The 26,694-nt window shown below is 35.9% G+C and overlaps 2 protein-coding genes across 6 annotated transcripts; both read right to left on the reverse strand.

Annotated features, from left to right (window-relative positions):
- Window positions 1–347: 347 nt before the first annotated feature.
- On the reverse strand, window positions 348–20,924 carry LOC140795870 (uncharacterized). 5 transcript variants are annotated; one of them, XM_073148630.1, is made up of 14 exons: window positions 20,631–20,924; window positions 19,207–19,905; window positions 18,300–18,503; window positions 17,727–18,074; window positions 14,519–14,643; window positions 13,217–14,365; window positions 12,198–12,339; window positions 11,939–12,098; window positions 11,663–11,826; window positions 10,661–10,740; window positions 9,798–9,897; window positions 8,796–8,857; window positions 4,158–4,314; window positions 348–1,358 (listed from the first exon to the last, which is right to left on the reverse strand). In XM_073148630.1, exons 1-14 carry the CDS (start codon window positions 20,796–20,798, stop codon window positions 1,188–1,190), a joined length of 3,729 nt encoding a protein of 1,242 aa, XP_073004731.1. In that variant the 5' UTR covers window positions 20,799–20,924; the 3' UTR covers window positions 348–1,187. The 5 variants fall into 5 exon arrangements, 3 of the variants coding, with proteins under 3 accessions (XP_073004731.1, XP_073004732.1, XP_073004734.1); XR_012110375.1 differs by lacking the exon at window positions 348–1,358 and having other exon boundaries at window positions 4,236–4,314; window positions 9,798–9,890; XR_012110376.1 differs by lacking the exons at window positions 348–1,358; window positions 4,158–4,314 and adding an exon at window positions 4,866–5,101 and having other exon boundaries at window positions 9,798–9,890.
- A 456-nt stretch (window positions 20,925–21,380) lies between these two features.
- LOC140795953 (double-stranded RNA-binding protein 1-like) lies at window positions 21,381–25,662 on the reverse strand. The gene is made up of 6 exons (XM_073148780.1): window positions 25,144–25,662; window positions 23,686–23,933; window positions 23,384–23,603; window positions 22,511–22,648; window positions 21,890–22,249; window positions 21,381–21,794 (listed from the first exon to the last, which is right to left on the reverse strand). Exons 1-6 carry the CDS (start codon window positions 25,397–25,399, stop codon window positions 21,781–21,783), a joined length of 1,236 nt encoding a protein of 411 aa, XP_073004881.1. The 5' UTR covers window positions 25,400–25,662; the 3' UTR covers window positions 21,381–21,780.
- Between the last annotated feature and the right edge of the window lie 1,032 nt (window positions 25,663–26,694).

Consider the following 26,694-nt stretch of genomic DNA (forward strand, 5'->3'; position numbering starts at 1 on the left):
TCTTCTCTATAATAAATATAACTTAGCCCAACCATTTTTCTGCGGGAAAAAATATCAATAAAAAAATTAGAAAATTTATTCTTAGTCCGGCCTTTTATTTTTTTAACTCCATATGGTTTAATCCGATTTCAACTTACACCTCTATCGTTTAAATTTAAGCATAGAGTTTAAGGGCTTAAGTTTAAAATACACAAAGGTGAATTAAAATCAGGCCAAATGACAAAAGGCCAAACCGTAATTTACCCTTAATATTAGAAATTTTCTCGCAACTAAATGAATTTTGTAGCACAACGTTCAGATACTGCAAGAATTATTCTGAATGTTCATCCACAAGCAAGCGCTACACATCAACAATAAGCCTTTCATTTCTTAAATAACATTATAGCGAACTCGATACAATCCAAGGCAAAAAATATCAACTCAAATGTACATGACGAGGAACTACTGCTCAACTTTACATCTGATGTTTACTGCAGTATTACATGAATTATTAATTGTAAACTTACAAAAGCAAACAAACCAACCATGACCCAGAAGTGATTGACAGAAACTATAGTGCGAAATTCAGTTATAATTCTATTTTACATTCTTCAGCAAGTGCGATAAGTGGTTACGTGATTTTCACTCTGCTTCCAATCAGTAAATAAGTAAAATGAAAAATCAGATGCGGGACTGTTATCATCCAATTTGCATCTTCATAGCTGCATTGGTCTAGCTGAAAGCTGAAGTATACAAGTGCTGATTCTCAAATTACAAGCAACACATCTGCATCCAGGCAATAGTGGAGAAGGGCAAACATATTTTTCCTTTTACTGCTTCATTGGTAGGTCCTATCCATTGACCGCTCTGTATACCTTAGCGATCTTGTTCTTGTCAAGAAATATAAGCACTTGCCCAAAAAGGTGCACAGAAGCACACATCCACGTAAATTGACACAAGGCACAAAAAAGTTTGAATATGAATATCTTCCCATTTATGGGTGGTTCGCTAGCAGACTCCAACAGCCTTGACTTCTATTTCTTTCAAAAACTTATTGCAAGATAAGCTTCTCCTGAACTTAGCAACCCAAGCTATAAACATAAAAAAAATGGCGATCTGTATACCGGCCTTTTAGCATGCTTATCTGATTCCTGGGCTATTCTAAAGATGTCTCTGTAGCAATTCAGTATCCCTTTCCAGGTAACTTTTCATAGATGAAAGTAGCCCATGTCTTTCTTGATTGTAGAAGAGTAGTGGTCATTGTAGTTTAGATAACCCCAGAAACGGCTAAGACTAAACTCCCCATGCTTTGGGGACTTCAAATACAAGAGATACAAATCCTTAAGGTTCTTCTCAAAGACAGTATTAATAGCAAAGACCTGCATCATTCATCAAAGTAGCAAAGCGTTAGACTTAAGATTTAAGAAAATCTAGTGATTAGTCAGGCAGGTGCTAAAAATGAACCACAACTGCCAACTAGTCTACGTTAATTTGTTACAACCAAATTCTCTATCTTCATTTCTTGAAGTTGGTCAGATTTACATTCTGACCCATGTAACATCAAAAATCAGCCTGATAATCAAGTGGCTATGAAAGCATCCAAACCTGACCCTGAACCAATATAACTAATAGGCTATCAGATACATATATCACAAGCAGTAGTGTCTCACAGGATCTGAACCCTACTTGAAATCCTATTATATAACTGTATATACAAGTTGGTTACACCAGATATTTCTTAGAAATTGGATTGCAAATGCCTTATTTCGAGCATCCAAATAAGGATTTTAATGGAGTATCTACAGATGTTTGTAGAAGAGTAATTAAGATTTAAAAGTGAAAATCACGGCAACAGGACCAAAAGTTAGCCTTCAAGTTCAACTTAGCGACAACCAGACACAATCTATTATTCATTGAATAATATCCAAAAGTAATATCCATAGGTATTCGATCTAAAAGAAAGATCCAAACATAATGAGATTGGACTTGAGTAAGAAAATTGGACATGGATTGACCTATTCAAGGACCATGAGCTATACTTTTCCCATATAAACTGCAAACACATTCATGAAATACTATACTTTTTTACTATTTCTCTCGCCGTTTTGGCTAGGGGTGGCAAAAATCAACCCGACACAATAACCCGGACTTTAAACAGATTTCGGTTTAGTCTAATCGGGTTTGGGTCATAAATAGGTCAACCCTCTAACCCGATTAATAATTGGGTCGTATTCGGGTTTATAACACTAATCCATTTGACCTGATTTGACCCGTTTAATTATATGAGTTGGATCGGGTCAGGCGTTGACCCGTTAACCCTTACTCTATATATATATATAATATAACTCAGCCTCTCACTTACCCCATCTCAATCTTTCTCAATCCCTAACCCTAGTCATCTCCATTCCGCCGCACCAACCCCAGTCTCTTCTTCCTACTCTCCTCGCACTATCGCACGGCGAGACCAACTAGCCCTCCTCATGCAGCGTTCTCCTCTTCATGCATCATCAATCGGCTTGCATCATCTTCTTTGGGTCATGCTCCTCATGCCAACAGCCCTAACCTAACTTTTCTCATTTTTTCATATCCATTGAAATCTTCCGCTACACAACGCCGGCCGTCGACACCTTCCCCTGAGCAACTACACTAACATTGGTAGTACCCACTCTAGTCTCATCCTAGCCCAAGACAGCCCTATGGCTTGTAGCAACTCTTCCCTCGTGGGAAGAGCTTAAGAGCACCATCTCTCCAACAAGTATGTTAAGGATCCACACTCACATTGTTCTTTTGGATGTTCTAAAAGTAAAACTTTTTTAGTAATGGGTTCTGTCCTTTTGTTTTGATTTTTTTTCTGGCCTGAATGAATTGCTTTGACAAATTCATTTGGTATTATTGATGTTCTTAAGTTTAATTTTCTCCTAATATGCTCTATCAAATTAATAATATTTGATATCAAGCAAGCATAATTTATTTTCATCTATTATTGACAACACAAATTTGGTTTGGCAGGATATGTTAAAATAAACAAGTAATCGGGTTACGGTGAAATGGGTTATCAGGTTTCATTTAATGTGTTGGAAATAAGGTAATCGTGTCGGATTGTAAACGTGTTATAAAAAACTTGTTTGTTAGACGGGTTAAACGGATCATGTCGAATTACCCATTTAATAATTGGGTCATTCGTGTTTAGTAATTTCGACCCATTTAATAAACGAGTCGTGTTCGTGTTAGTATAATCTTGACCCGACCCGAATCCGACCCGAGCCGATTGCCACCCCTAATTGTGACCATATAGAACTATTAAAGACTTGGATCCGGATGGGTTTAAGGTCGATCAAAAAAATCAACTTAGTTTTCTAGCAGCCTGACAAATCCATTTTGAGACCACCAAGGCAACATCTATCCCTCAAAACCTCCCAACTATCCCCAGATCCTAGCATAGATCCAACAAGTAGAGAAGAAAATAGTAATGATAAAAGGATGATCAGAGGCACAATGTTAAACCCTAAAAACAATGATCAAGAAGAGATGAGCTCACTTATTGCTCTCATTCGTAATATTCCCTGATGGCAGACAAACAACAGCACACTGACCATTGTAGGCTTCAAGTTTGAACTTCCCCATTTACAAAGAAAGAAAAAAAGAACCCAAATAACAACATCCTGCTAAAGATAGCCCGGTCCGTGGCTGACAATAATCTGCCATTTCCTCAACACAGACCCAAACACAAGATAGCTTACTCTGTGCACATTATTAACTTTGGGAAGGCATTAATAATTTTAGATAGCTTGGTTCATGTCTGCCAATAAATCTGTCATTTCCTCAACACAGGCCCAAACACAAGATAGCTTACTCTGTGCACATTATTATCTTTTAGAGGGCACTATTAATGTTTTGAAATAAATTTCTGACTTATTACTAACCAAAAAAGCTTGTGCTTCTATGCACGCACGAATGTGCTCTGCAATGGTTATCCATATATGCCATAAAATTTCTGCAGCTCAGCTAAATTTACATTAACGAGCATGAGATTGTAAGAACTATCAAGATATAGATTCTTTCTCATGTCACAGAGATGCACATTTGTCACATTTTTATTGTATAACCTAAACTAGAGCATTATTTACTTATTGCAATCAGATTACCACTACAAATCTATAGCAGAGAATGAAAAATACCTGAGAAAAGTTTATGTTAGATTGCAAGTTCAAGGGATCTGTTTCTGATCCAGCATCTAAATCAAATTCACCAAAGCACAACCGGAAGTCCATAGCACACCGCAAAATGTTTTTGATGATAGCAGCTATTGATTTAGTCTCAACAGACAAGAAACATCTGGGATATGAAGACATAAAGAATGATTAGAATGAATAGAGTACCTTGAAATGCATACTGAACATATCAGACATAACAAAGTAACCAATTTATAATGTAGGTCGGTAGGTCAATGGAAATCTTCTGGGCACTTGCTTACCCTAATACACATGCAGAAAACAGGTAAATCTTTTGTCAAGAAAAGAGATGTAATTTTCTTTAGTGATCATTACAGGCTAAATAGTAAATAATACTGCTTAATAGGAAAACCTTTTACAACTATATCATCCATCACATATGGCCACAGAAAGCAATGCATGAGATTCATAATAATCAGTTTCCACCCTTTCCAACCAAAAAGGGGGAACGGTAAACACTCTTGGCAACAAAATAAAGGAAATATTATGTGCTTTGAAGTTCCTCAGCAAAGTCAGCAAATTCCACCAGTCACGTACTTTGTGGTTCAGAACTTCAGATGCATATAAATTTTGCGCACATAATTCCCATCGCAGGTAGCAGTTCTCAGAAGGCAAAGGCAATATGTAATTCAAGCAATCAGACAATCAGGTTGGCAAACATACAGTTTAGCCTCTGCCTTATGGCTGATAGGTACCACAACCAAACCTTTAGTCCTAACCAACCATTTGGATTGTTGCTGTGTAATGTAATAGTTAATATTCAGAACAAGAGGGTCATACCAGGTTGAGCCCAAGCCTGTATCTTGAGTTTATAAATGTCCTAGTTTCCAATCTCATGCCAAAAGACCAATCATATAGTCATTTGGCCACTGACTCACTGTTGCTCGGCCCTGCCAGCACCTAATATAAGTATATATGAAAAGGGTTCCACTAATAACTTCTGGTTAGTTATAAACTTTAAGGAAAGTTTCTCCAAAGTCCAAACTAGTTTTCCATGAGAGAGAGAGAGAGAGCGCAACACATCTTTTCAATGACATCAAGCATTATGTAGAAAAGTCCCTTTGCATTACAGCAACTTTATTGCATCTGTTCCCAGTCATGTTTAGTTAACCTAGGCAGTGTTAAGTTTTATTTTGCACAATGCAGTTTTCATTTTCTACAGTTCACAGCCCTATGTTTGACTAGTCTAAAATCACCCTGCATTTTGGTTTTAACTCTTAAAAAGTACCTTAATATCAGTTATATACTAGCCTTGTGAAATCACAAGAGACCCTCAACTTCTTAGCAGCAATCACTCTTGGCAGGAAGAGCTCGTGGCCTACCTCATATTTCTCTTCTTCCTCTGCAGTGTTGCCTTGTTGCACAATTGCCAGCATAGTGGCAGACACTACGCCATCCCTTTAATGACTACCTTTCACACCAACAATACTCCCACTTGCTACTTAGAGGTGATCATTGGACAAATTGGGCCGGGTTCGGACTGGGCTTTTTTAAGCAAATCGGGCTTAAAATTTTAATCGCAGCCAGGCCCACTAAGTACTCGGGTCAGACTGAGTCTGAGCTAGGCTAAAATATTATAGTTTGTTACCGCTCACTAGCCCGTGAGATATTGGACTTGAGCCAAATGTAACGGGCTGGGTTATGAAAATTTTCATATACAATAAATAGGCCAAGTGTAACGGGTCTCCCATAAAAGTATTTTAGTTAGCTTCCATAGGAACATACTTACATAGTGGTATACAATTAACTAAATATTCGATGTGGGATTAAAAATCCAAAAAAACAGACAGGCATAGTGGGCTAGGCCACAGGAGGGTGGGGGGCATAGTGAGCCGGGCAAACAAAGACCTAGCCCATGCCACCCAACAAACTAACATCGGGTAAGGGCCAGTTAAAATCATGCGGGTTTGGGCCGGGGCCTAGGTGGGTCGAGCTCAATGATTAGGTCTATCGCCACTTCACTTATGACCAGCTTCACACTGGCTCGAGGTCATGTTCTAGAGAGCTTGTGTGCTCAAAAAACACCTTGCCCAAGAGGATATTGGCATAGGAGAAGACACCGAAAAGAGAAATGGCTGAGCAAGATAAAGGGGAAGAAAAGAGGTGCTTAATTAAATTATTTTCCAAATTTCCTATACTTGACCGAACAACACAAATTGAAGTGATCTCCTTTCAGACTAAAGAAGAATAATGAGCCTTAGTTAGTAACTGCTTTAATTCAAACTTGAGATTCTTTTTGTTGGTGATTAAATAAAGAGTGAAAATGTTCTTTTGAGTAGGTCTGGAATGTAGTTGTAAATTGTAAAGAAAAGAAAAGGGTGGGTGCAAAATATAATATCTCCTAACCACATTGAATTACTATTCTATCACTGAAGTCTAAAAAGAAAATAACATTCATCATGAAAAGGTGTATATCACATTATTTCTATATAACATCAAAAATTTAATAAACAATTAAAATTATGCTATTTCTTTATTATTAAAGATGGTGAATTTTAGCAAGTGGACTAAAGTTTTCGGTCTTTTCATGCAGATTAAAGTGAGTAGGTTCACTCATATTTTTATTTGTCTTGTATTTTATATTTAGTTACATAAACATGTATTTTTCTATGTGCAATTTGAACATATTTCTTTGTGGAAATTTAATATGATAATTCTATGTGCATAACATATGACGCATTGCATTGCTATATTGTGTGCAAAATAACAATTTCTTATGATCGTGAATATTAGCGGAAAAAATTAATAATATTGGATATTGACTTAGAGAACAGTTCCAGTATAAAACTTGCGACTTTTTCTGTGGTGACTCAAGTCTACTTAGAAATCCAGAGGAAAGTCTTATTTAAGATCACTGCGATGACTTTTTTAGATAACTCTAGCGGGGTTAGAAAATTGCCTCAGTTTAGATCGAAAAACTTCCTGAGATGACTCAAATTTCTCTCAATGATTAGTAGAAGAAATAGAGTGCATTTATCACATAGTGATAATATCTGGTGGTGACTGAGCGAGATACACCGGGATCCCACCTCCACTTATGATCTACCATTTTTATCTTTTAGTTCTTTTGGTCTTTATATTTTAGACTATCTGCTAATTCAATTTGCTTAGAGATACATAAGTGATAACATTGGTCTTTTCTTTATGATTGGATTATATTTATTGGAGTTGTTCATAATTAAATTCTTGCCATATTGGAACTTCAAAAAATATTAGTTAAGACATCGTGTATTTTAAGTGTATTGAGGTACATGGCTAGTCATGATTTCGATTCCGGGTCATAATATGAGTGAATTCACTTAGTTTTACTCTACATCATATTTTACAAAATGTGTAAACTACTAGTCATAGATTAACGTTATCTCCACGCAACAACATTCTTTGTACCATTTATCCATAACCCATTCAATGCTTGGCAAAACATGACATTTCCACGCACAGGGAATGCTATACTTCGTGAAATGTTATTCTTGTGCATTTAGCAGGCAGAACCTAAATTATGAGTACATAACTTTGAGAACAATCTTTGGCTATCGAAAATCTCCTTGTGATGATTAAAGTTTATCTTGAAATCCAAGGAATAGATCTATTCTTGATCACTATGGTGATCGATTTAAATGACTATGATGGGTACGGAAACAAACCCAAGCTAGACTAGAAAGCACTTGAGGTGTCTTTAATCTCTCTCAACAGTTAGATGACTTTTAGTTGATTTGGATCCACGAGCATTAACCTAATTAGAGATTTATTGAGACTGAGAAGTTCTGCTTAATGAAATATGAACATGTTATTAATTTATTTCTTGCATTATTATTACTCGTGCTTTATTATTCTTATTATGAATATGCTTGGTATTTTCCATGTATCTAAATTATGGTTTTCAATTGCTAACGGGTGGATTTACCCACTAAGCTAAAATTATTAGCTTATAAAACTCTCTCTTAACATTTGAAATGTTGATCGACGACGAACAAATATGATGCACCGGGATCCTTTTTCCTTCATTTAGGATTTGAGTTTTATCCTTTGCCGCATTAGTTGTTTTAGGGTTGCTTTGGAAGACATTAGTTGTCTTAACCTTTGATTTCTTTATTTCCCTTTGAAGTTATTGATATCAATTTAGTTATTTATTTGTTTGGATTCTACCAATTAAATGTTTAAGGTTTCATGTATCTCAAGCTCTATTGGGCTATATGGCCGATCATAATTCTAATTTCGAGCCGTTACAATTTTTCTTTGGAACTAAGATATAGACTGCTTCACCACTGCTTCGGAGAAAAAACTGGATTCTCTTCTTTGCAAAGTGAAGTATAAGTCATGGTTTACAAGTAGGCACAGATGCATAGGTAATTACGTGTAAACAAAATAAAATGAAAGCTAAAAACAAGGTACCCAATATCTACTTCAAATGAACAAAAAATTTACTAAAATAAATATCTCATAGGAGGTAGTCATAATTAATTATGTAGAAGTGGAAATACATATATGGCAATGCATTTCATGAAAGAAAAAGGAGTAATAGCATAATTCACTAAATAATACAAAATGTACTCTAAAGACTGACAAAAGAAAATGTCTACTCACATGTACATAGCATCAGCAAGATACGACATGTGCAAAGATTCTAAGTCCAGCATGTCTTTGACCTACATAACCAGTGGCCACAGAAGAATAAGTATATCATTCAACAATCAGCTTCTGGTTTCTAGGTGGTAGAAAACATTCAAAAAAAAAGGCGATTAATAGAAAATGGATAACCCTAATTAAAATCTGAAAGAAAAATAAAATGAGTCAAGAAACATGAAAGCTAATTACCTGAATGGAAAATCAATTTGCAAAGCATATGGGATCATGGACACACAGAAGAAGTATTTGTAAAGACAGAGTAGAAATGGACAGATGAATAAATTTTCAGGTTGATAGGCATATAAACCGAGAAATGCTCAATATATACAGATAACTCCAGGTATCTGAATGAAAATCAAATTGCAAAGCATATGGATTCACGGACAGACAGATGAACTATTTGCAAAGACATAAAGTAGATATAGACAGATGAATAAATTTTCAAGTTGATAGGCGTATAAACCTAGAAGTGCTCAATAGATAGAGAAAATTTCATGTAAACCTCTATGTACATATCCCCTTGTACAATATCTAATTCGGCATGTAGACCCTTCCGTCAGTCGCTACTGCAGATCTTCTGAACTTGCGTTTATGAGTTCAAAAAAGAGGACAGCATTATCTGTTCCCCACAGCTTAACCACGTCAAGTTAAGGTGCAACTAATGACATCTTGATATTCTTAGAATTCTACTACTGTCTCTTTTCTTTTGCAGCCTCTTTGTGTACCTTTCACCTTTGCCAAAGAGTAATCTAGTTGCTACATATATTACATTTGGAAACCGAGTGCATGATAGATTGGTTTTGCCTGACTAGCAGGATTTTTTAACTCCAGTGCATTTTGCATAACCATATGAGATGAAATGGTTAAATCGCAGTGTAAAATATATTTGCATGCCTATGTGTGTGAACACAAACACAAACACACACATATATATGCACATATACTTTTACTAGTTTATACCTGATGCTTCATGGAGTCTTGAAACCGGAACCATGATACGTCAGATAATTGAGAATGTACATACTGTTGCAGCGTTGACACAAAGTGATAAATCTGTTGTCTAGGAAGCACAAGAGAGGCTTATTAGAGAGCTACTCATCAAAAGATATACTAAATCATCACTACAAGAAAGCAATCAATTCTCATAAAGTTTTCCATATGCTTAACTAGATGTGTGAGAATACTGAAGTAAGTTATGACATTATTGTGCAAACAAATATCATGGTCCATGAGAAAGAAGATGCACCTGAGTCTCAGGGTGGTAGGTAACTGGGTATACTTTCTTTGCACACGCGGTGGAGGCAGGATTTTCTCAAAGTTGGGGTCGAAAAGAATAATCTTATGTATCTTTAGAACACTCATCAACTACTCTAAAAGCTCAATATATTAGAGAACAATGGTAATTTTTTTTATCTTCTATAATCTAACGCTCCTCTCTTCTGAGCTTAAGATATTTTTTATGGGTCAGATTTTTATGACAAGATAGGCTTAGCAAGATTTGAACTCAGAACCTCTTGCTATGATACCATGCTAACTCACCAAATGCCAAAATTATCTATTGAATAAATAGTGAGTGTAATTGGAAAGAGGAGACATCACCTATTAATGTAAAATGTAAATTGCTATGATATTATACTATCAAGAAACAAGGTTGGTCATATATAAAGTAAAAAAAAAAAAGGTACTTATCAAGGAAAATGTACATATAATGACTAGAAATGCTAAAAAGTAGGTAAGTTCCATTAGGATCAAAATCCAAAATCAATGTAAATGCAGTTCTAGATATACCAGTAACAAATAACTTAAGAAAATACTAAAAGTACCTTATTCTCATTGAGGCATTGAAGTCTTTCATTGCATTAGATCCCATGTGACGGCAGCGACAAATTGATTGCTTAGTGGCCTATTAAGCATCGTAGCACATAGATTAGGTTCAATTTTACTATTTGTAAGGTTCCAATAACATCTAATTTGTCAAATGAAAAGCAGTAACTAAGATATGCCTTGATATATAACAAATGCTTATAAACAAATAGGAAAATATAGTGCCTCAAGTAGAACAACTTGAAAGATTTTGAAAATTTTGGCCAACTGCAATGGTAAGTTGGTAACTATTGTCCGTTCAGAATACTAAATATATTGTCAAGGTAAATTATGCAGTGAAATTAATTTTCTTGGTGATTTAATCTTTTCAAGTTTAATCATTGGTAAGTTAACAATAAATCCCTCTAGTTCAAGTTTTAACAATAATACTATTCATGCAGACACGTATAGAAGCTTTGGATCAGTTTCTCAACCAATGTAGGTTTCACCAATTTACAATGTGATTTTCTCCCATTCCTTCTAGTTCAAGTTTTAACAATAATATTATTCATGCATTGGGATCAGTTTCTCAACCAATGTAGGTTTCACCAATTTACAATGTGATTTTCTCTCATTCCTTTTTTGACATATAACTCAGCATCTTTTCGAAAGAGGATGTTTTCTTTACAGTAGTAGATTTTATATGCCACTTTAGATGTCCGGAACATATTAGATGGCACTAATAAAAACTTAAAAAGAGAAAAGATTAATGAGCTGTAAAAGAAAATAAAGAAATATGTTCAATTTAAGAATTTGTATGGTAGATATGCTTCCATTATGGCAACTAAATTCTTAAGACGGTTCAGATGTGTGGTTATGCTGAGCATTCAATAAGCCTCTCAGCTAGACCAGGCTGAGATCACAAGGGAATAGGAATTGCAGAACTATCGTCAAGATTAACTCCAAGAACTTTATTATAGCAGCGAACATGCATGACAAATAGTGGAATTAAATGAGATTACCTTTAGAATGCACCATGTATCAGTTAATGAGAAGACAGCAAGTCTGACTTGAATGAGATAGCCAAAAATTGTAGCATACTTTTTCAGGGCATCTGGGGTGATAATGATACTGATAGGCCAATCAACTTTATAACCCAGTAGCATAGAATCAAAAACATGGAGACCTGCCATTAAAATTGCTAGGCAATAAATAGTCTGAAACAAGGAAATTCTTTGAGAATCTAACAAAAAAAAACAGCAATGATGTGTATATCCCAAGAATAAGAAAGTACCTACCAGTAGCAGAAGTTGAAAGAGGAATTATGCTTTGTTCTTTCATGTAAACATAGAGCCTTTCTTTATATGGATCTGACTCACATGAAGATCTTTGTAATGCCAAGTCTAGGAAACTTTGAATCTCCACTATTTTTCGCTCAGGCTCAATATTAGACCATTTCTTACATGAAAAATGTTAAAATTAGAGAGGCTTTCAAAACTGTATCCATAGTTCTATCAAGGTTTGATGAATCACATAAGCATAACTAAGACTAAGTACCTGATGACAAAGAGAAACAATGAATAAATCTGCCCAGTCTGCCAGTTCCATAAAATGGTAGCGCCGTAGTGCCAACAAATGTTCAGGCAGATCAAATCTTTCCTCAAGCAACTTTATAGTAAAGTTACTAACGTACTTATATCTTTCATAGTTAAGGAAACAAGGATTAAGTCTCTCCTTGCCAGGAGAATCTGTTAACATTACCAATATTATCACTCTTGGCTCTTGGGCATAAAAGGCGGTTCTCCTGTAAATCTAAAATATGCTGCCATATTATCTACTTGATTAAACAGCATATTCAGATAGCTCTAAGTTTATTTACTATTAGAGCAATCAAGACAAATGGTAAGAGATTAATGAAGTATTAAATCCTTTTATTTTATTTACAGAAAATAAAATAAATATTCAACTCAAGCAAAGCAACTAAACTCATCAAGTTATTTGCATTGTACAAGTGAACCAAATTATTTCATGACTCACATTAAGCAATATTTAGACATATTAATAGGTATCACTGATTGATGCACTTCTATGCAGCAATCTTGAATACACACTAGTAAAACCTACGTTCATATTTGACACAAAAAAGCACTATGATACACCAAGTTGGTAGTAGGAAGATGGTAATTCTTCATAATAAAACACTGATGTCTAGTTCTGTGCACTAACATGGTCATGCCTAAGTCGATGTGGCCTATCAACGATGTGGCGATGTATAATAAAAAGATAATCTTAGTTGCCAAACAACTTATAGCACAGAAAGGGAACATGATGAGACTCGAAGCAAGTAAATCTTGCTACAGTGAGGTAATGCACTTATTTAGATGCAAAAACTACTAGGAGAAAAATAAAGGAGAATCTTATTAACTACTATATTATGATGAGAACAAGTTTGCAGCAAGTACTATGAAGTTATGAATTGACTTATGAGAAAATTTGAGGCAAGTGCTGGTCTGCTACTAAGAGACAACATTTACCAAGAGTATACTTCCAGTGCAAGTGAAGTTTTACAAGGATACTGAAGTAAGATTTCTTGCATGATGCATTTGTCAATGACGACATCAATTGGAATCTCAGACACCATCTCTGAACCATGCCAAGTATACCCAGTACTGCATTTCACATCACCAGAATATTTCAAAGATCCTACCCAACCAGCTCCACCAGAAGCATTTGGTGGTAGGTTCTCTAGAATAGGTGTTGCTTCTTTTGATGAAGAAATGAGGCTTGGAACTTCCTGACTTCCGGCATTATCTTGAACAAAGTCAGCAGATTTCTCATGCACTTTACAGGTAGAAATACCAGAACTCACACGCACAGGAGCTTCAACCTGAGAACCATTGTGAGGACTGGAACACATATTTCCTGAATATACCTCGCAAGGATTTACAATAGATGAGAAGTCAAAGCATGGAAACAATTGTTTCTGATTCTTTATGTGGTTTCTATCACTTGAAAAGCACTCTCGATGAAACCAAGCAGCTTTTGTCAGCATGGGGTTAGTGCTGAAGTCACAATGCCTGGTAGTTTCCAATGATCGGTTCAAATGTGAAGGCTGAGGTCTATTTCTGTCATTCATGAGGCTGAGCAGTATTAAAGGATCTAATTTAGAACTTGAGGAAAAAAGTACATCACCAAAAGGTGATTCTTTCTTTTCAAGGGAGTCTGTATTCTCATAAGTCGTATATGTTGTGTCCTCACTTGAGTGCATCTTATCAGATATTAAACAGTTCATATTGCTATATAAAGGATTCTTGAGGAGTAACCCAAGTGGCCAGCATCTAAGACATTGATAATCTACATCCAATGTCCTATGTACTGAACTATATGTTATTTCACTAGATTGAACAGAAAAAGGACTCTGGCTTGACTTCTTGTCCTCGTAATGCTGATGGATAGTAATGGAAGGATTAATTCCTTTATGAATAGAATGTATAGATACTTGAGAAGGGAATAGCTTTTCAGTTCTGATCTGCAATCCATTTGTACCGGCATAGTATGAAGACAGGTTTGACTCTGATACATTATCACAAAACTCATCAATTTCATCCTCATTTTCATCTCTAGAACTACATGAAGAAGAAAATTCTGAAACTTGTAATGGATCCCCCTCATATGAAGATTCGTCAGATGTATAAGAAGCCTCGGTATCTTTCCGACCTGCATTTCTGATGAGAGAAAAGATTGTAAAAAGGAATTCAAGTAGCATGTAGAGAGAGATAAGAGACAAAAAACTACGAAATATTTAACTATAGAAGACTGATGTACGACGCACTACAAAATAAATTTTGTGAAGGAAGAAAGGCAGATTAGTAACATACACAATGATAGCTGATTGTCCGTTGGCGTTGGCAGAATACATCAAGTCTTCATCAGAAACCAAAATAGCTGGAATATTCATACTTCGTTTACCAAGAAAGTTAGGTGCAGTACCATAAGGATTTACCTAAAAAGGAATTTTCTAAAATTAAAACCTCAAAAAGAAAATTTGGCTCTGTAAAAGAGCACCCTGAGAAGTAACAAACATTCAATCAAAAATAGTAGACAACAGAGTAATAACAGAACAAGCTAAGGCAACATATCAGTAAACAAGAAACAAGCCAAGTATTATTTTGGCCACGTTTAATTCATAAATATGGTAAATTCTAGAATATATATTCATCTTTGTTATCCTCAAAATGATGTCTTTCTTCTAGGAATAATTATTCTTATATTCACTTATATTCTAACATAAGAATATAATAATTATTTCTGATGTGATATAAAGTGAAGAAAAATATGAAAAAATGTGTTTTATTTTTTATAAAATTATCGTGAATACCTTTAATTTGATATAAAATAGATTGATGGGATAGATATCAAGGGTAAATTAGTAATTGGGTTAGTGTATGGTATAAAATGTAATTTGATAAATAGTGTTTGTATTCTAGAATAAGGTTAATTATAATTTTTAGCTATTATTCTGGAATAAGAAAAAGTTATACCTGAAGTGACCAAAGGCTTAGGAAACCGTAAAAATAGCTGAGATAAACTATTGCCAAAAACTTTTCTCTTGTCCATACAAATGAAAATGTATCTAGAGATCTCACAGTCCAAAAATGATTTAATATTCACCTGAAAAGTGTAGCCACCCGAAATATAAAACTCCTACATGGTCTAATAGAATTCAAATCGGTTTCCAGTCTGTGTTGTTTGTATCATTTCATCCTTCAATGTGAAGGGCATACATTTTTTAGTTAGTAACAGTTGCCGCTTATACCCTGAATGACTGATGACCTGGGCTCATGAAATGGCCCACAACTAGCCAAATTTACTAACAAGTCATACTAAGAATATTTCTAGTAGTGAATTGATTCCCATTAATCATCTAACTAGTTCTCTGATTAACTAAATCAACCATAGTAAATACATAAAACCCTACTTTCCCCTAACATTCAAAACTTAATTTAGAAAATTATCTCAGCCAAAAACTCTCCTGACGATGGCAAACCTCATGCAAAATATTGGTTATTACTGGGAACCCATGTTGACTATTAATCGATGCAGCAAAATTGTTGAATATTTTCAAATCTCATCTAAAGGTGGCAGTATTCACTGTAGTATATCCATGTACATATCGAGGCATACACTTCACATATGACATGCATGGCTACATGGATTGTCATGCCAGGCGTGCCAACCTGCAGAGTTTGGCACTTACCATGCAAATAAACTACCAGATTTTACATTAATCGGGTTTTACCCTATAACAACAACCAAATGCTACCTAAATGTATTTCAGCTAAAGTTAGTTATAAGCCATCTAATGCATTAGACTATGAGCTAGATAATAAGCATTAAAACACGAAAACATTATATTCAGAAACAGTTCTAATTAGGGAGACAAAAGGTAAATGATAAGAGTTGGTTATGGACTAAACTTCACAATCAATAAATTTATTCATTTGGTATGTTAGAACGATCATAATAAGAATCTGTCGAAAGGGTTGAAGTCACAACAATGCAAAACTTATATCAAACAAATAGTAGTTTAAATGATATTTCTTAGCTCAAAAGCTCACACATCTAAAGGGCAAGGGCCAAAGTTTTGATCTATCATTCAGGTGACTTGAATAGATTGCTCCTCTTTCTTTGATTAATGTTTTGTGAAACCTGGTTTTCTATAGAATTTGAAATGTCATGAGCTGCCCTATGTATTAAACAATATTGATTTTGAAAGAGCCATATTAATGCCGTTGGACTTAAAATCCACTGTTTTATACACTATCTTTTTATGAATCACAAGTACATATGACACAGACGAACAATTCAAAAGTAGGCCTTATAATCATCTCTTATGAATCTCAAATATGTCTATAAAACAATTGGATCATTCTAAAAAATATTTGAAGGATGCAGCCTAATGAAATTGATTAAAGCTATTGTTTATTTTGGTTTGCTTTTACTTCTCTACATTAGGTTCTTATCCTATTGATTGGGCTCTTGAGCTCATAATTTTACTTTCCCTTCTCTTTGGACTCTCAGGTAATATGAGGATGTAGGACTGCAGTAACGTCATTTTGCTCTAATGAACTGAGTTGTACCGGATCTCCAGTAAAGGCCTACTTAAAAAGGGCTAAAAAGTGAACATCCCACAACAAAACCTCCGGAATAAAGAGGTACAGACTTAAATGAAATCAATTAGCATAAGACCAATCAAGCATTTGAAACATCTAAAAGTAGCAGTAGTTGACTTCGTAGTTGTAACTCAACAGCTTCTACATGGAACAAGAAATAACTATGGGCCCATTTAGATAGCTGGGATAAGAGGGTTTATCCGACCCTCCCTTATCCCAAAAAATCTTGCCAAACAAAGGACAGAGAGCTGGGATTAAAAAAAAGGAATGAAGGGGTTTATCCGGATATCTATCTTTATCCAAATTTTGGCTCGGTTAGAAAATTGAGATATCCCACCCCTTTATCAAAAAAACCAAATTACCAATTTGACCCTGTCCAAAGGAATTCTAAATAAATTTAAAAGTTGTAAAATATAATAACTTAATGGGATTTCCAAATAGTTGTGAAATAAAAATTACAATTTATATTTAAGTTTTCACCTAATTAGATTTTTCATATTTCTTCAAAAAATTAATAATATATATCTATTAATATCAAACTAAGGAAAGGGAAATAAGGTTAATGATAAATTTTATCTTTTATCCCACCTATCACAACCAAACACTATTCTTATCCCATCTTTTTATCCAATACGTGCCATTCTTTTTCCAACCAAACACTCAAAATGAAATTGGGATTAAAACTACCTTTATCCTGGATAAGTCCTCATTTTATCCCAATCCTTATTCCGTTGCCAAATGGACCCTATAAAGTATCCTTTAAAACAGTGCTTAGGATAATAATCAATAAATCTCAGAGATAGTAATGAGAATATCCAATAACATTTACTTGTGATTTGAAATCAGTAATGAAGCAATGTACCAGACATTGAAGTTGCAAAACAATAACAGAGAGTGAAAATTTGGCTCTTACTGTGTGATTCATCAACTGATATCTGATGCCAAATTTCGAGAAAACATTTTGAACCTTCTCCAACATTGTCTTGTGCATAACTTCCCTTTTATGTACTAGGGTTTCTATTCCCTTTTTGGAGAAAGTTAATGAGTTCAACATTAATCGAGAATTACCAGATGAGTCAAACCAACAAGGAAGAATTTCTTCCAGATTTGCCAGCTCAGAAGAGATAAAAGCTCCTTCACTAATGATGGAAAGATTGCACAAGTTCAGAAGCTTTACAAGAACTTGAAGCTGTTGTCCAGCTCGGAGAAGAGGACGAGAAACATCTTTAAGAAAACAAGGAACAGACACATTGTTTCGCTCCTGCATATATCACATTTCCCAATAGTCAAGAACAAGCACCATAATACACATTTAGCCAAGACATAAGCATGCAAACATATATAGCAGGCTAAATACCAATGCATGCACACATAGAAGTATACATTTGTCCTGCAGACGTGTATTTAAATAAAAATATTTCCAAAACTACTTTTTCAAGCTTTCAAGATTCTGATACCAAAATATTGCAAGGGAAAGAATTACTACCTTGACACTGATTAGTGACATATCATCGCCCAAAGCTACATTACAATTTGAAGTTCGTAAATCATCCAAGTATGCTACCAGAAACTCCGCATAAGGATCATCGATACTTGCTCGGTAAATCCATGACTTGATAAAACCACAATAGGGTTCACAAGAGCAGATGAATAAATATTTAAGGAGTCCATGATGAACTGGATCAGCATCCTAAAGTAACAAAAAAGTCCAGAAAGAAAAGAAAATATCAGTTGTCACCATGTAATCAAAAGCATTTTACACAGAAAAGAAGAAAAATAGTGATATGCTGCTAATAAAAACATAATACTGTTTAGGCTTCATATCACTAACAATCTATTTCAGGAAGAATACTCAATAACCTCATTAAAAATCAAGCATTAGCACCTAAATTGAAACAAAAGTACTGATTAATGATCCTATGAGAATATTTTACCCCCTGTGATGTCCCAGAGGCAGTATATTTAAAGATGCCAGAGATAACAGAAAAATATGAATTTACACAAATTTGCTTGATAAAATGGTATAAGACATAATGAAATTGGAAGTGCAAAGCCTTCAGATCAATTAACACATATCATGAATGTATTTGCAGAATTTCTAGTCCTTTAAGAATAAATGCTGATGTAATTTTGACAGGCTGAATTGTAATGTGGCTGCAAGAAGCCAAGAACCATGGCAGAAGACTTAAACATAAAATTAGTAGATACAGAACAGTGGTATTCATAACATGGCGATATTGGAAAACAATATCCAGCTAAAAATTCTACCAGAGGAGATCACACTTCCAGTAAATTGACAGAGGGGGCTCTAGCGTTACTGCAACATGCTGCTACATGCAAACAAATAACATAAAAGTATAAGAACACATGAAGACAAAAAGAGGATGGCTTACTCGGAGCTGAACATACAAATATGAAAGTAGATCTGCTCCCTTAGGAAAGCTGTGGAACTCTAAGTTAGTATCAGTCATCAAATCCTCTCTAGACAAGGAAAGATCTGCAAACTTGGGAAAACAAATATTTCCAATAGATCCAATATATCTTCTTAATTCTTCAGTGTGTAGGTAAACCTCCAAAATAGTAATTTCGGAATAACCAGTACTGTTGTTACCACTTGCTCCATTAGCAATGCAAGAAGGTGCATTTTTGCTCTGCATTGAGCGCCTCAATTTAACTGATGCCAATAGAGTATCCAGGGCAGAAATGTACCCTTCTAAAACTTTTTTAACAGCTACAGAAAATGCTTGGTTCACTAAACTATAAGGAGCTTCCTTTCCAACATCATTACAGTGGAAATCTTCATCTTTCGCTCCTTCTTCTTCTCTACTTTCTCTAGTCACATTTTGGCTAGGGAAAAGATAAAAATTCACAAACTTCTGAAGGGAAAAAACCACTAAGCCTGTCCAGCTGATAGATCTCAGAATATGTCCTAAAGCATTAGTGCTTGACGAACGGCACCACAAATTTGGAACACGATGAGAAGTTCTATCTGCTGGATCTGAACAAAATGCTTTACAGACCTCCTCAATTTCAACTAAAGCAGACTTCACACCTTGCAAAGCATATATGGACAATCGAACCAAGGCACCATCCTGCAGTAGAATAATGAAATGTTTATATCTAAGAGAAATTACCATATAGCTTAATACACATACCACATATCACAGAAGCCAAAGTACATTAGACATACTTGAAGCATATTAAAATAAATCTGCTAAATTGTAAGTTGGGAGGATAGAATAAATGAAGTCAAAAGAATGTCTTTCTTTTGTTTAAGAAAGAGAAGTGGCCCATTTCAGTCAGAATAGTTGCACATCAATTCATTATTCAAAAAGTAATGGTCCTGTTTTGACAATTCCTATGTACTAGTGTATCTCAACCTGATGCCTGAACAACATCAATGCATTAATTCCTAAACCCAAATAGAGAGATGTTATTTCAAGACCGCATGCCATGCAATTTGATCTTTTATCCCAGAAAACTCTTGCCAGAACCTCTGATAGATATCTCAGCCGACATTAGGTGAACATCTCTTAGCAAATTATTTTCGCAAATTTGTGTTCTGAAAAGTACAAGTCTGTGATCTCAATTTGTATCTCAAGAACTGGTCCTATCAAATGTACAACTAAATTCTTCGCCAAACAACGTCCTACCAACACCCCGTCTCTTAGCATCCCATTAACATCCAGATTCCCGAAAACCACAACAAGGATAGAAAGGAAACGCATCCCGAGAAGAACGAATCGGGAAATACCCAAATTAATCTCAAAAATAAGAAGGAAACGGAACGAAGTGATCAACAAAATATTTCTCTTACAGAGACGGAAGCTGATTCGTAGATCGGATCGCGGAATCCTTGACCGGAACCATCGGATCGAGGAGCTCCGCTTTCTGAGGGGATCGACTCCCACGTCCTCGGCGGAGTCCACGGGTTATCCACCTTGAGGTTTCGAAGCAGCGGGGAGAGACTTGGATCAATCCCCATCGAAGACGAAGAGGAGGTCCAAAGGAGTTCTACTTGTTTAACAATTAATAATGCCTTCCGCCTATTCTTCTTGGAAAGGTGAAAGGCGAAGACGAAGGAGTTCTTTATTTCCCGCTTCTCCGCTTGAAGACAGTAGAGAGACGGTAGTGTACAGAATGTGGATTTGAAAATTGTTATCGAGTCGGATTCGCCGATAAGGAGTTTATTCATGAATAAGCCTCTGTTATCGGGATCTATAGGTATATTCACGAATTACTTATCCAAAGGAATTTAGCACATCCCCTTATTTGAAATTATGAATAAATCCTCTTTTATCTCTTATCATTGTCTTTCTTGTAGATTTACGAATGGGTTGGTAATTATCTATTTTCCATTTATTTTTATTTTCTTTTCTTTGTTTAGAGAGAGAATTATAACCTCTGGGATTTAAATCTGAGAATATTTCTTTCATAGGTAGATTGATTAAAATGGCTCATATTATACCCTCCTTGCTTTCAACATAACTGTTAATCTGTAGTGTTACCATCCAATTCAATTACATAATCAAAATGAAAATGGCAAATAATAGATGGCAACAAATACTGCAAAAAAAATAATAATAATCACCATGCCATTCAATATTACTATAGACATTCACATTATTCCAAAGATGCAACAGAAGACTGAAGCCAAAAACCAGTACCAACTTCTCATATGTTCATCAGAACGAGCAATGTTCATATCCGACATCGGAGAGTCCAACTGAAGACATCTGAACTTGAGCAATGTTCATATCTACGTTGGGGTTTGACTGAACATGGAAATCCTACAAGTATGGTTTTTGCCCTCTGTTGCTTAAGTACAGTATCTTCAGGGATTGGACCAGCTAAAGACGACCAATATTAATTGCAATGGTACAGTGTTAATGTATCATCAACACATTCATAAAACATAAGTATCAGGAGACAATCTGTTTCTCTTTTAATTCACTTAAATAGCCGGTTCAACTGTTGACTCCTGCAATAGGAAACAAAGCAACTGTCAAGCTAAGAAGATCAGTGGCAACTAGATTCTTTCCAAGAAGAAGACATTAGAAGATACTTGCACTTTACCTTCATTGTTTGCGAAATCTAGGCTGACAGCCACCCACAAATCATCGCTAAAGGGAAGCTCAGTTGCACCTTCAGATAATACTAAGTTGGGCTTCCTTGGATACACATGAACTCTGTTACACGGCAATGAACTTTTTCCTCCACCCTTAGGATATCCACTAACTATATTTGCAACAGTGCGATTAGAGCAATCAGCCAATGTAGAAGATGACAACCTCATATCTCTAGACATGGTGTGTTCCACCAACTCTCCATCCTTCATTGTATAATCAGCACCTGGCTTATGAGGAGGGGCTGACTGATCATTTTCGAAGTTTCCAGAACTTCTCATTATATCAAGTACACTGATTTTTTGACCATCTGGGAGAGATTTAATGGAATCAAGAGAGATGGAAATATGATTAGTATTGAACTAAATATTATAATAATTTATACTAGTATTAAAACTATAATAGTTATGACTGTTTCACTCTTATTCCACAATTGAACGAGTGCTTAGGCTTTATAAAATGAGCTGCATAAGTGATACAAAACATACAAAAGTGAGCATACATTAATGCATGTATTCACAATATATTGCTTTAAGCAAACACAGAACAACAATTGAGGAATTCAGCTTACCTGCTAATGGAGGTGTTAGAGCACTTTCCTTCTCCGAGATCATGCTAAATATCGGTATAGTCGGTCGACAAGAAGGTTCAGGTTGCTTTTGCACATAGGAATTTAATGAAGGAGCATAGGAAAGCCGGCTCTGTCTACCTGCAAGGATACCCAAAAATTTAAACCCGTTCAGACATCAATTCAAAAATGTGACTAAACGAATGCATGAAGCTACTAGCTATCTCTTCCATAGTCAAATATACAAGCTGAATATGCCAGAAACTTAGGAGGTAAAGAGAAGCTGGGCATTATCCAGACAAAATAGTAAATAGTAAACATCTGAACCTGCTCATGAGAATTACACCACATGGTGGCTTGGTAATTCTTTGACTAAGCTAAGAACTGCTTATAAGTTATTACAAATTAGCAAAACATGTACTTCATTGAGTCTCAACAGAAAGTAAACCCTGTAGATAACAAAAATATTAAATCTCATCTTGACTGCAGAGAATCAGAAAGTGTACTGGACACCAAAGAGTATAAAGAGAAAATAATAAACTTTCTGAATTCTCTTAGAAAAAGAAAAGGAACAGTTGATATGCAGGGTTGAACTTGGCATGTGATGCTCTAACATTTTGCTTGTACAATAGTACCAAAAGTTAGCCCACAGAAAGATCATTAACAAGTATCAAGAGGATAGTATACTATCTAAACTTTCTCTAAAAACAGAAGAAAAGAAATGGAAAACTTAGCATCAAGAGCAATATCATATTGATTAAAAACTGACTAGCATCACAACTAGGAAATAGCTAGAAGGAAAGACTAGAATCAATAGCATCAAACAAGTTGGAGAAAAGACTTAAAAGGATAATACAGAAGGCAACAGTGGCTTACGCTCTTTTAAATGGCACCAAGCAATCTTTGCAGCATTAATCTCTGCCTGCTTCTTTGTCTTTGCAACGTCTCCCTTAAAATGCTCACCTTCTACTTCAACAGTAGACGAAAAACTAGGTGTATGACTTGCACTATCGCTGACTGTTGTATATGTAGGTAAGGATAAGCCTTCTTTCTGCATCAATTCCTGTAAAAAGTTTTTGTACATCATTGATTCATCCTGCAAAACAGAAGAGCCTTGTTAACATTTACTTCAAATCCGAGAAGCGCAAAATAAACAGATGTGCAAGACAGGAACAGACTGGTAACTTTTTTGGTTGACTTTCTTCATGTGGCAAACACATCAAAGCAACTTGTGCAGCAGCATGTTCCGCTTCCTTAATTGTCTTAAAATATTCTGGACTTTCAAAGTCTTTCCCATCAACTTTAACAGTAGCCTTGAAGCAATGGGCATGAAGTGAAACCCCACTTATAATATTGTATATTGGTAGTTCTATATTTTTCTTTTGTGCATAAATCTGCAGCTGATTCTTGAAAGATATTTGGCTTTCTACAAGGAAAATATCAAAAATGAGGATATCAAAAAAGTTAAAAACAACAAGAGTGGCAAGAATTCGTAGGAATGACTTTTCTTAGCATGAAATAAATCACATAAGAATAAGAACAAGACAACCCACTTATCAACGAAAAGGATGGAAAAAAGGAGTTACAAGTATGTAAGCAGCCTTTCAACAGTACCTAAAAGTTCACATATTTAATACACTAGTAAAACTAATGTTCCGTTGCTTATTAGTGCATCTTTATTCACAGGTTCACTTCCAATCAATTTTAAATTGTACATTTACTTCCAGGTCTATTTGAAACAGAAGCATCAAAGCTAAACTGAGTGACTTGCAGACTTGAACCAATATGAGCCGATGGGAGGTCAGATGACATAGCTCCCTTTTATTTTGAAAACACAGATTAATTATGTTTTCCACTTAGACGGAATTGGAGCATAAGATCTTCCAAAGACTCACGATTAGAGAGCTACCAACGACTAGAGTAGTTACCTAATTATAGATGAAAAAGGGACAAATAAACAGACTTGGAAGCATGCCTATGCACAAGGCTAGCTACATTAAACAGATTTTGACATCATTAATCTGATTTGAAATTGGTCCCTTTATGGTCATAAGGTTCCTATGTACCAAAGCAATCTTATCCAACAATATTCAAACAATAACACACCAGTTCTCTTCACATAATCAAATGCGTTCATTCTGTTCTCTCGAGGATGGGAAAATATCATTAGTCGCAATAAGTAAACAAGAATCTTCAATTTCTTAAAGACAACAAAATATCTGCATAAACATCAGGATAAAGGCAATAATCTACATAAACGACTTACATATTATTGTTATCTTAAACTGACGTAGCAAAAAAAATAAAATACGATAAAAGCAGCAAACTGATTGCACACCGAGAGAATGTAAAATTAAATGCCCAAAAGCAAGATGGCCGTTATTTCCTTATGCTTTCTGCGCTTAATTTCACCCAAAATCTATAAAAATAGATGGGACGACGTAGATAGAACCAAAGATCACACATTTTTTGCTCATGAACCAACGTCTCAAAAGCCACAGTAATGTCCCCAATCGATCCACCACCACCATAAAAGCCCATCTTTTAACCAATTCCACTAGCAAAACCCCTAAATCCCATCAATCAACATCCCGATTCCCAAACCCCCAATCGAGATCGCTGCAAGAATCGCTCACCTGGAGCCCGAGGAGCGGAAGGGGATGGAGGTACCTCCCCGGCGGAGGCGGCGAGGTGGTCGAAGGCGACCATGGCGGCCTTGTTGTGGGCCTCCTTGGAGGACTTGGAGGCCTCGGGGGAGTCGAAGGAGGCTCCATTGACGAAGACGGTGGCGTAGAAGCGAGGGTTGTGGTCGGGGCCATCGCGGCTGGCTGTGTACTCCGGGAGGGCCCACATCCGCCGCTGGCACAGCTCCTGGAGCCGGGTTTTGTACATGGCGTAGAGAGAGAGAGAGAGAGAGAGAGAGAGAGAGAGAGAGAGAGAGAGAGAGAGAGGGGTTAGAATGGTAAGAAATGAGAGTCGAAGTTAAATACTAAATAGATATGAAGGTAGGAGCGAATTGAATCGAGGCAATATATTCGAGCGGGAATCGCGTGAGATGACACGATCAAACTGGCTTCGTGGAATGTATTCTTTTTTTTTATTAAAACGAGAGCTCTTAGATAAGCTATAGATTAATTATCACGCCAAAGGAGAATTCCTGGAAGCGTCAAAAGGAAGAATACAGTTAAGATCGGGGAGAAGCAAGAGATGTTCAGCTCTTAAAAAAAAAAATGGACTATTGTATACCAAAATGGGTAACTCAATCGACTGTCCTATTACAAATCCAATCAGCATGAGTAATAAAAAAATTTATAAAAGTAGAAATTAGTATTCTATAGCAGAACCCATCGAAATAGAGCCACTTGATCATTTCTGGCAACTACCCCCAAGGTGTTTGGCCTTGTCCAATGGATCTATCCCATGATCCATCAAAATTAAGTTTGTGGAATGTATTTTAATTCAAAAGCTACGGATAACTTCATTAATTTCAATCATATTTACAAATTTTATACACATAGAAAAGAGAAACATTCAGAACAATCTCAGGCACTAAAGAAAAAAAATAAACCATATGCCCTCCCTAAAGAGCATGGACAACTTATGTCAATGTCAATGATTAAACAACATATACACTTATTCCTGGTTCTTAAACAAAACCAACTTCGATCACATCCTGTAACACTCAAAAAAATTAAAAAAAAGAAAAAAAAAAACCGACGCAGGCGCGTGCATCACAGCCCTGCCACTCCGTCCTCCTTTTCTTCTTCTTCTTCCCCTGTCGTGCACGCCACCGACGTCGTGCCCTTTTTCTTCTTCCTCCACCCCGCTATCTCTCTCTCCCTCCCTCTCCTCTCTCTCGGGTTGCCGACACCCCGAATCCGACGAAGCCAAGCGCACGAACCACGATAAGCCCCTAACCCTCTGTAATTTAGTAGATTAACCCCTCCCCCTCACCGTCGTCGAAGTCCCCGACGGCTGACAATTTCGCGTCTAGCCGCCGATCCGAGGGCTCCGGTGGAAGGGAGGGGCTCTCTAATTGGGCTTCAGGCCCGTAGTGAAGAGAGGAAAGAGGAATTGGATATCTAGAATATTTTTATTATATTCCAGGACAAAAAATTTGAATAATGAGACATGAAAAGAACTACTATGTGACTACGAGTAGACTACTCCTACTCCTAATAAGTAAT

The sequence above is a fragment of the Typha latifolia genome, chromosome 10, assembly GCF_019914945.1.
Source record: "Typha latifolia isolate L0001 chromosome 10, TyphaL0001v2, whole genome shotgun sequence".
NCBI classification, from domain to species: domain Eukaryota; kingdom Viridiplantae; phylum Streptophyta; class Magnoliopsida; order Poales; family Typhaceae; genus Typha; species Typha latifolia.

Bases quoted from the DNA above. Each gene is read 5' to 3' on its own strand.
- LOC140795870 (XM_073148630.1), bottom strand. From the start codon at position 20,798: ATGGGGATTGATCCAAGTCTCTCCCCGCTGCTTCGAAACCTCAAGGTG. The intron at 19,906-20,630 runs GTAAGAGAAATA...ATTCTACTGCAG, and splicing joins ACGAATCAGCTTCCGTCTCT to GATGGTGCCTTGGTTCGATT. The intron at 10,741-11,662 runs GTAATCTCATTT...GATGCTTAATAG, and splicing joins ATACATGGTGCATTCTAAAG to GCCACTAAGCAATCAATTTG.
- LOC140795953 (XM_073148780.1), bottom strand. From the start codon at position 25,399: ATGTACAAAACCCGGCTCCAGGAGCTGTGCCAGCGGCGGATGTGGGCC. The intron at 23,934-25,143 runs GTGAGCGATTCT...TTTTCCTTGTAG, and splicing joins TTCCGCTCCTCGGGCTCCAG to AAAGCCAAATATCTTTCAAG. The intron at 22,250-22,510 runs GTAAGCTGAATT...AATCTCTCCCAG, and splicing joins TCTAACACCTCCATTAGCAG to ATGGTCAAAAAATCAGTGTA.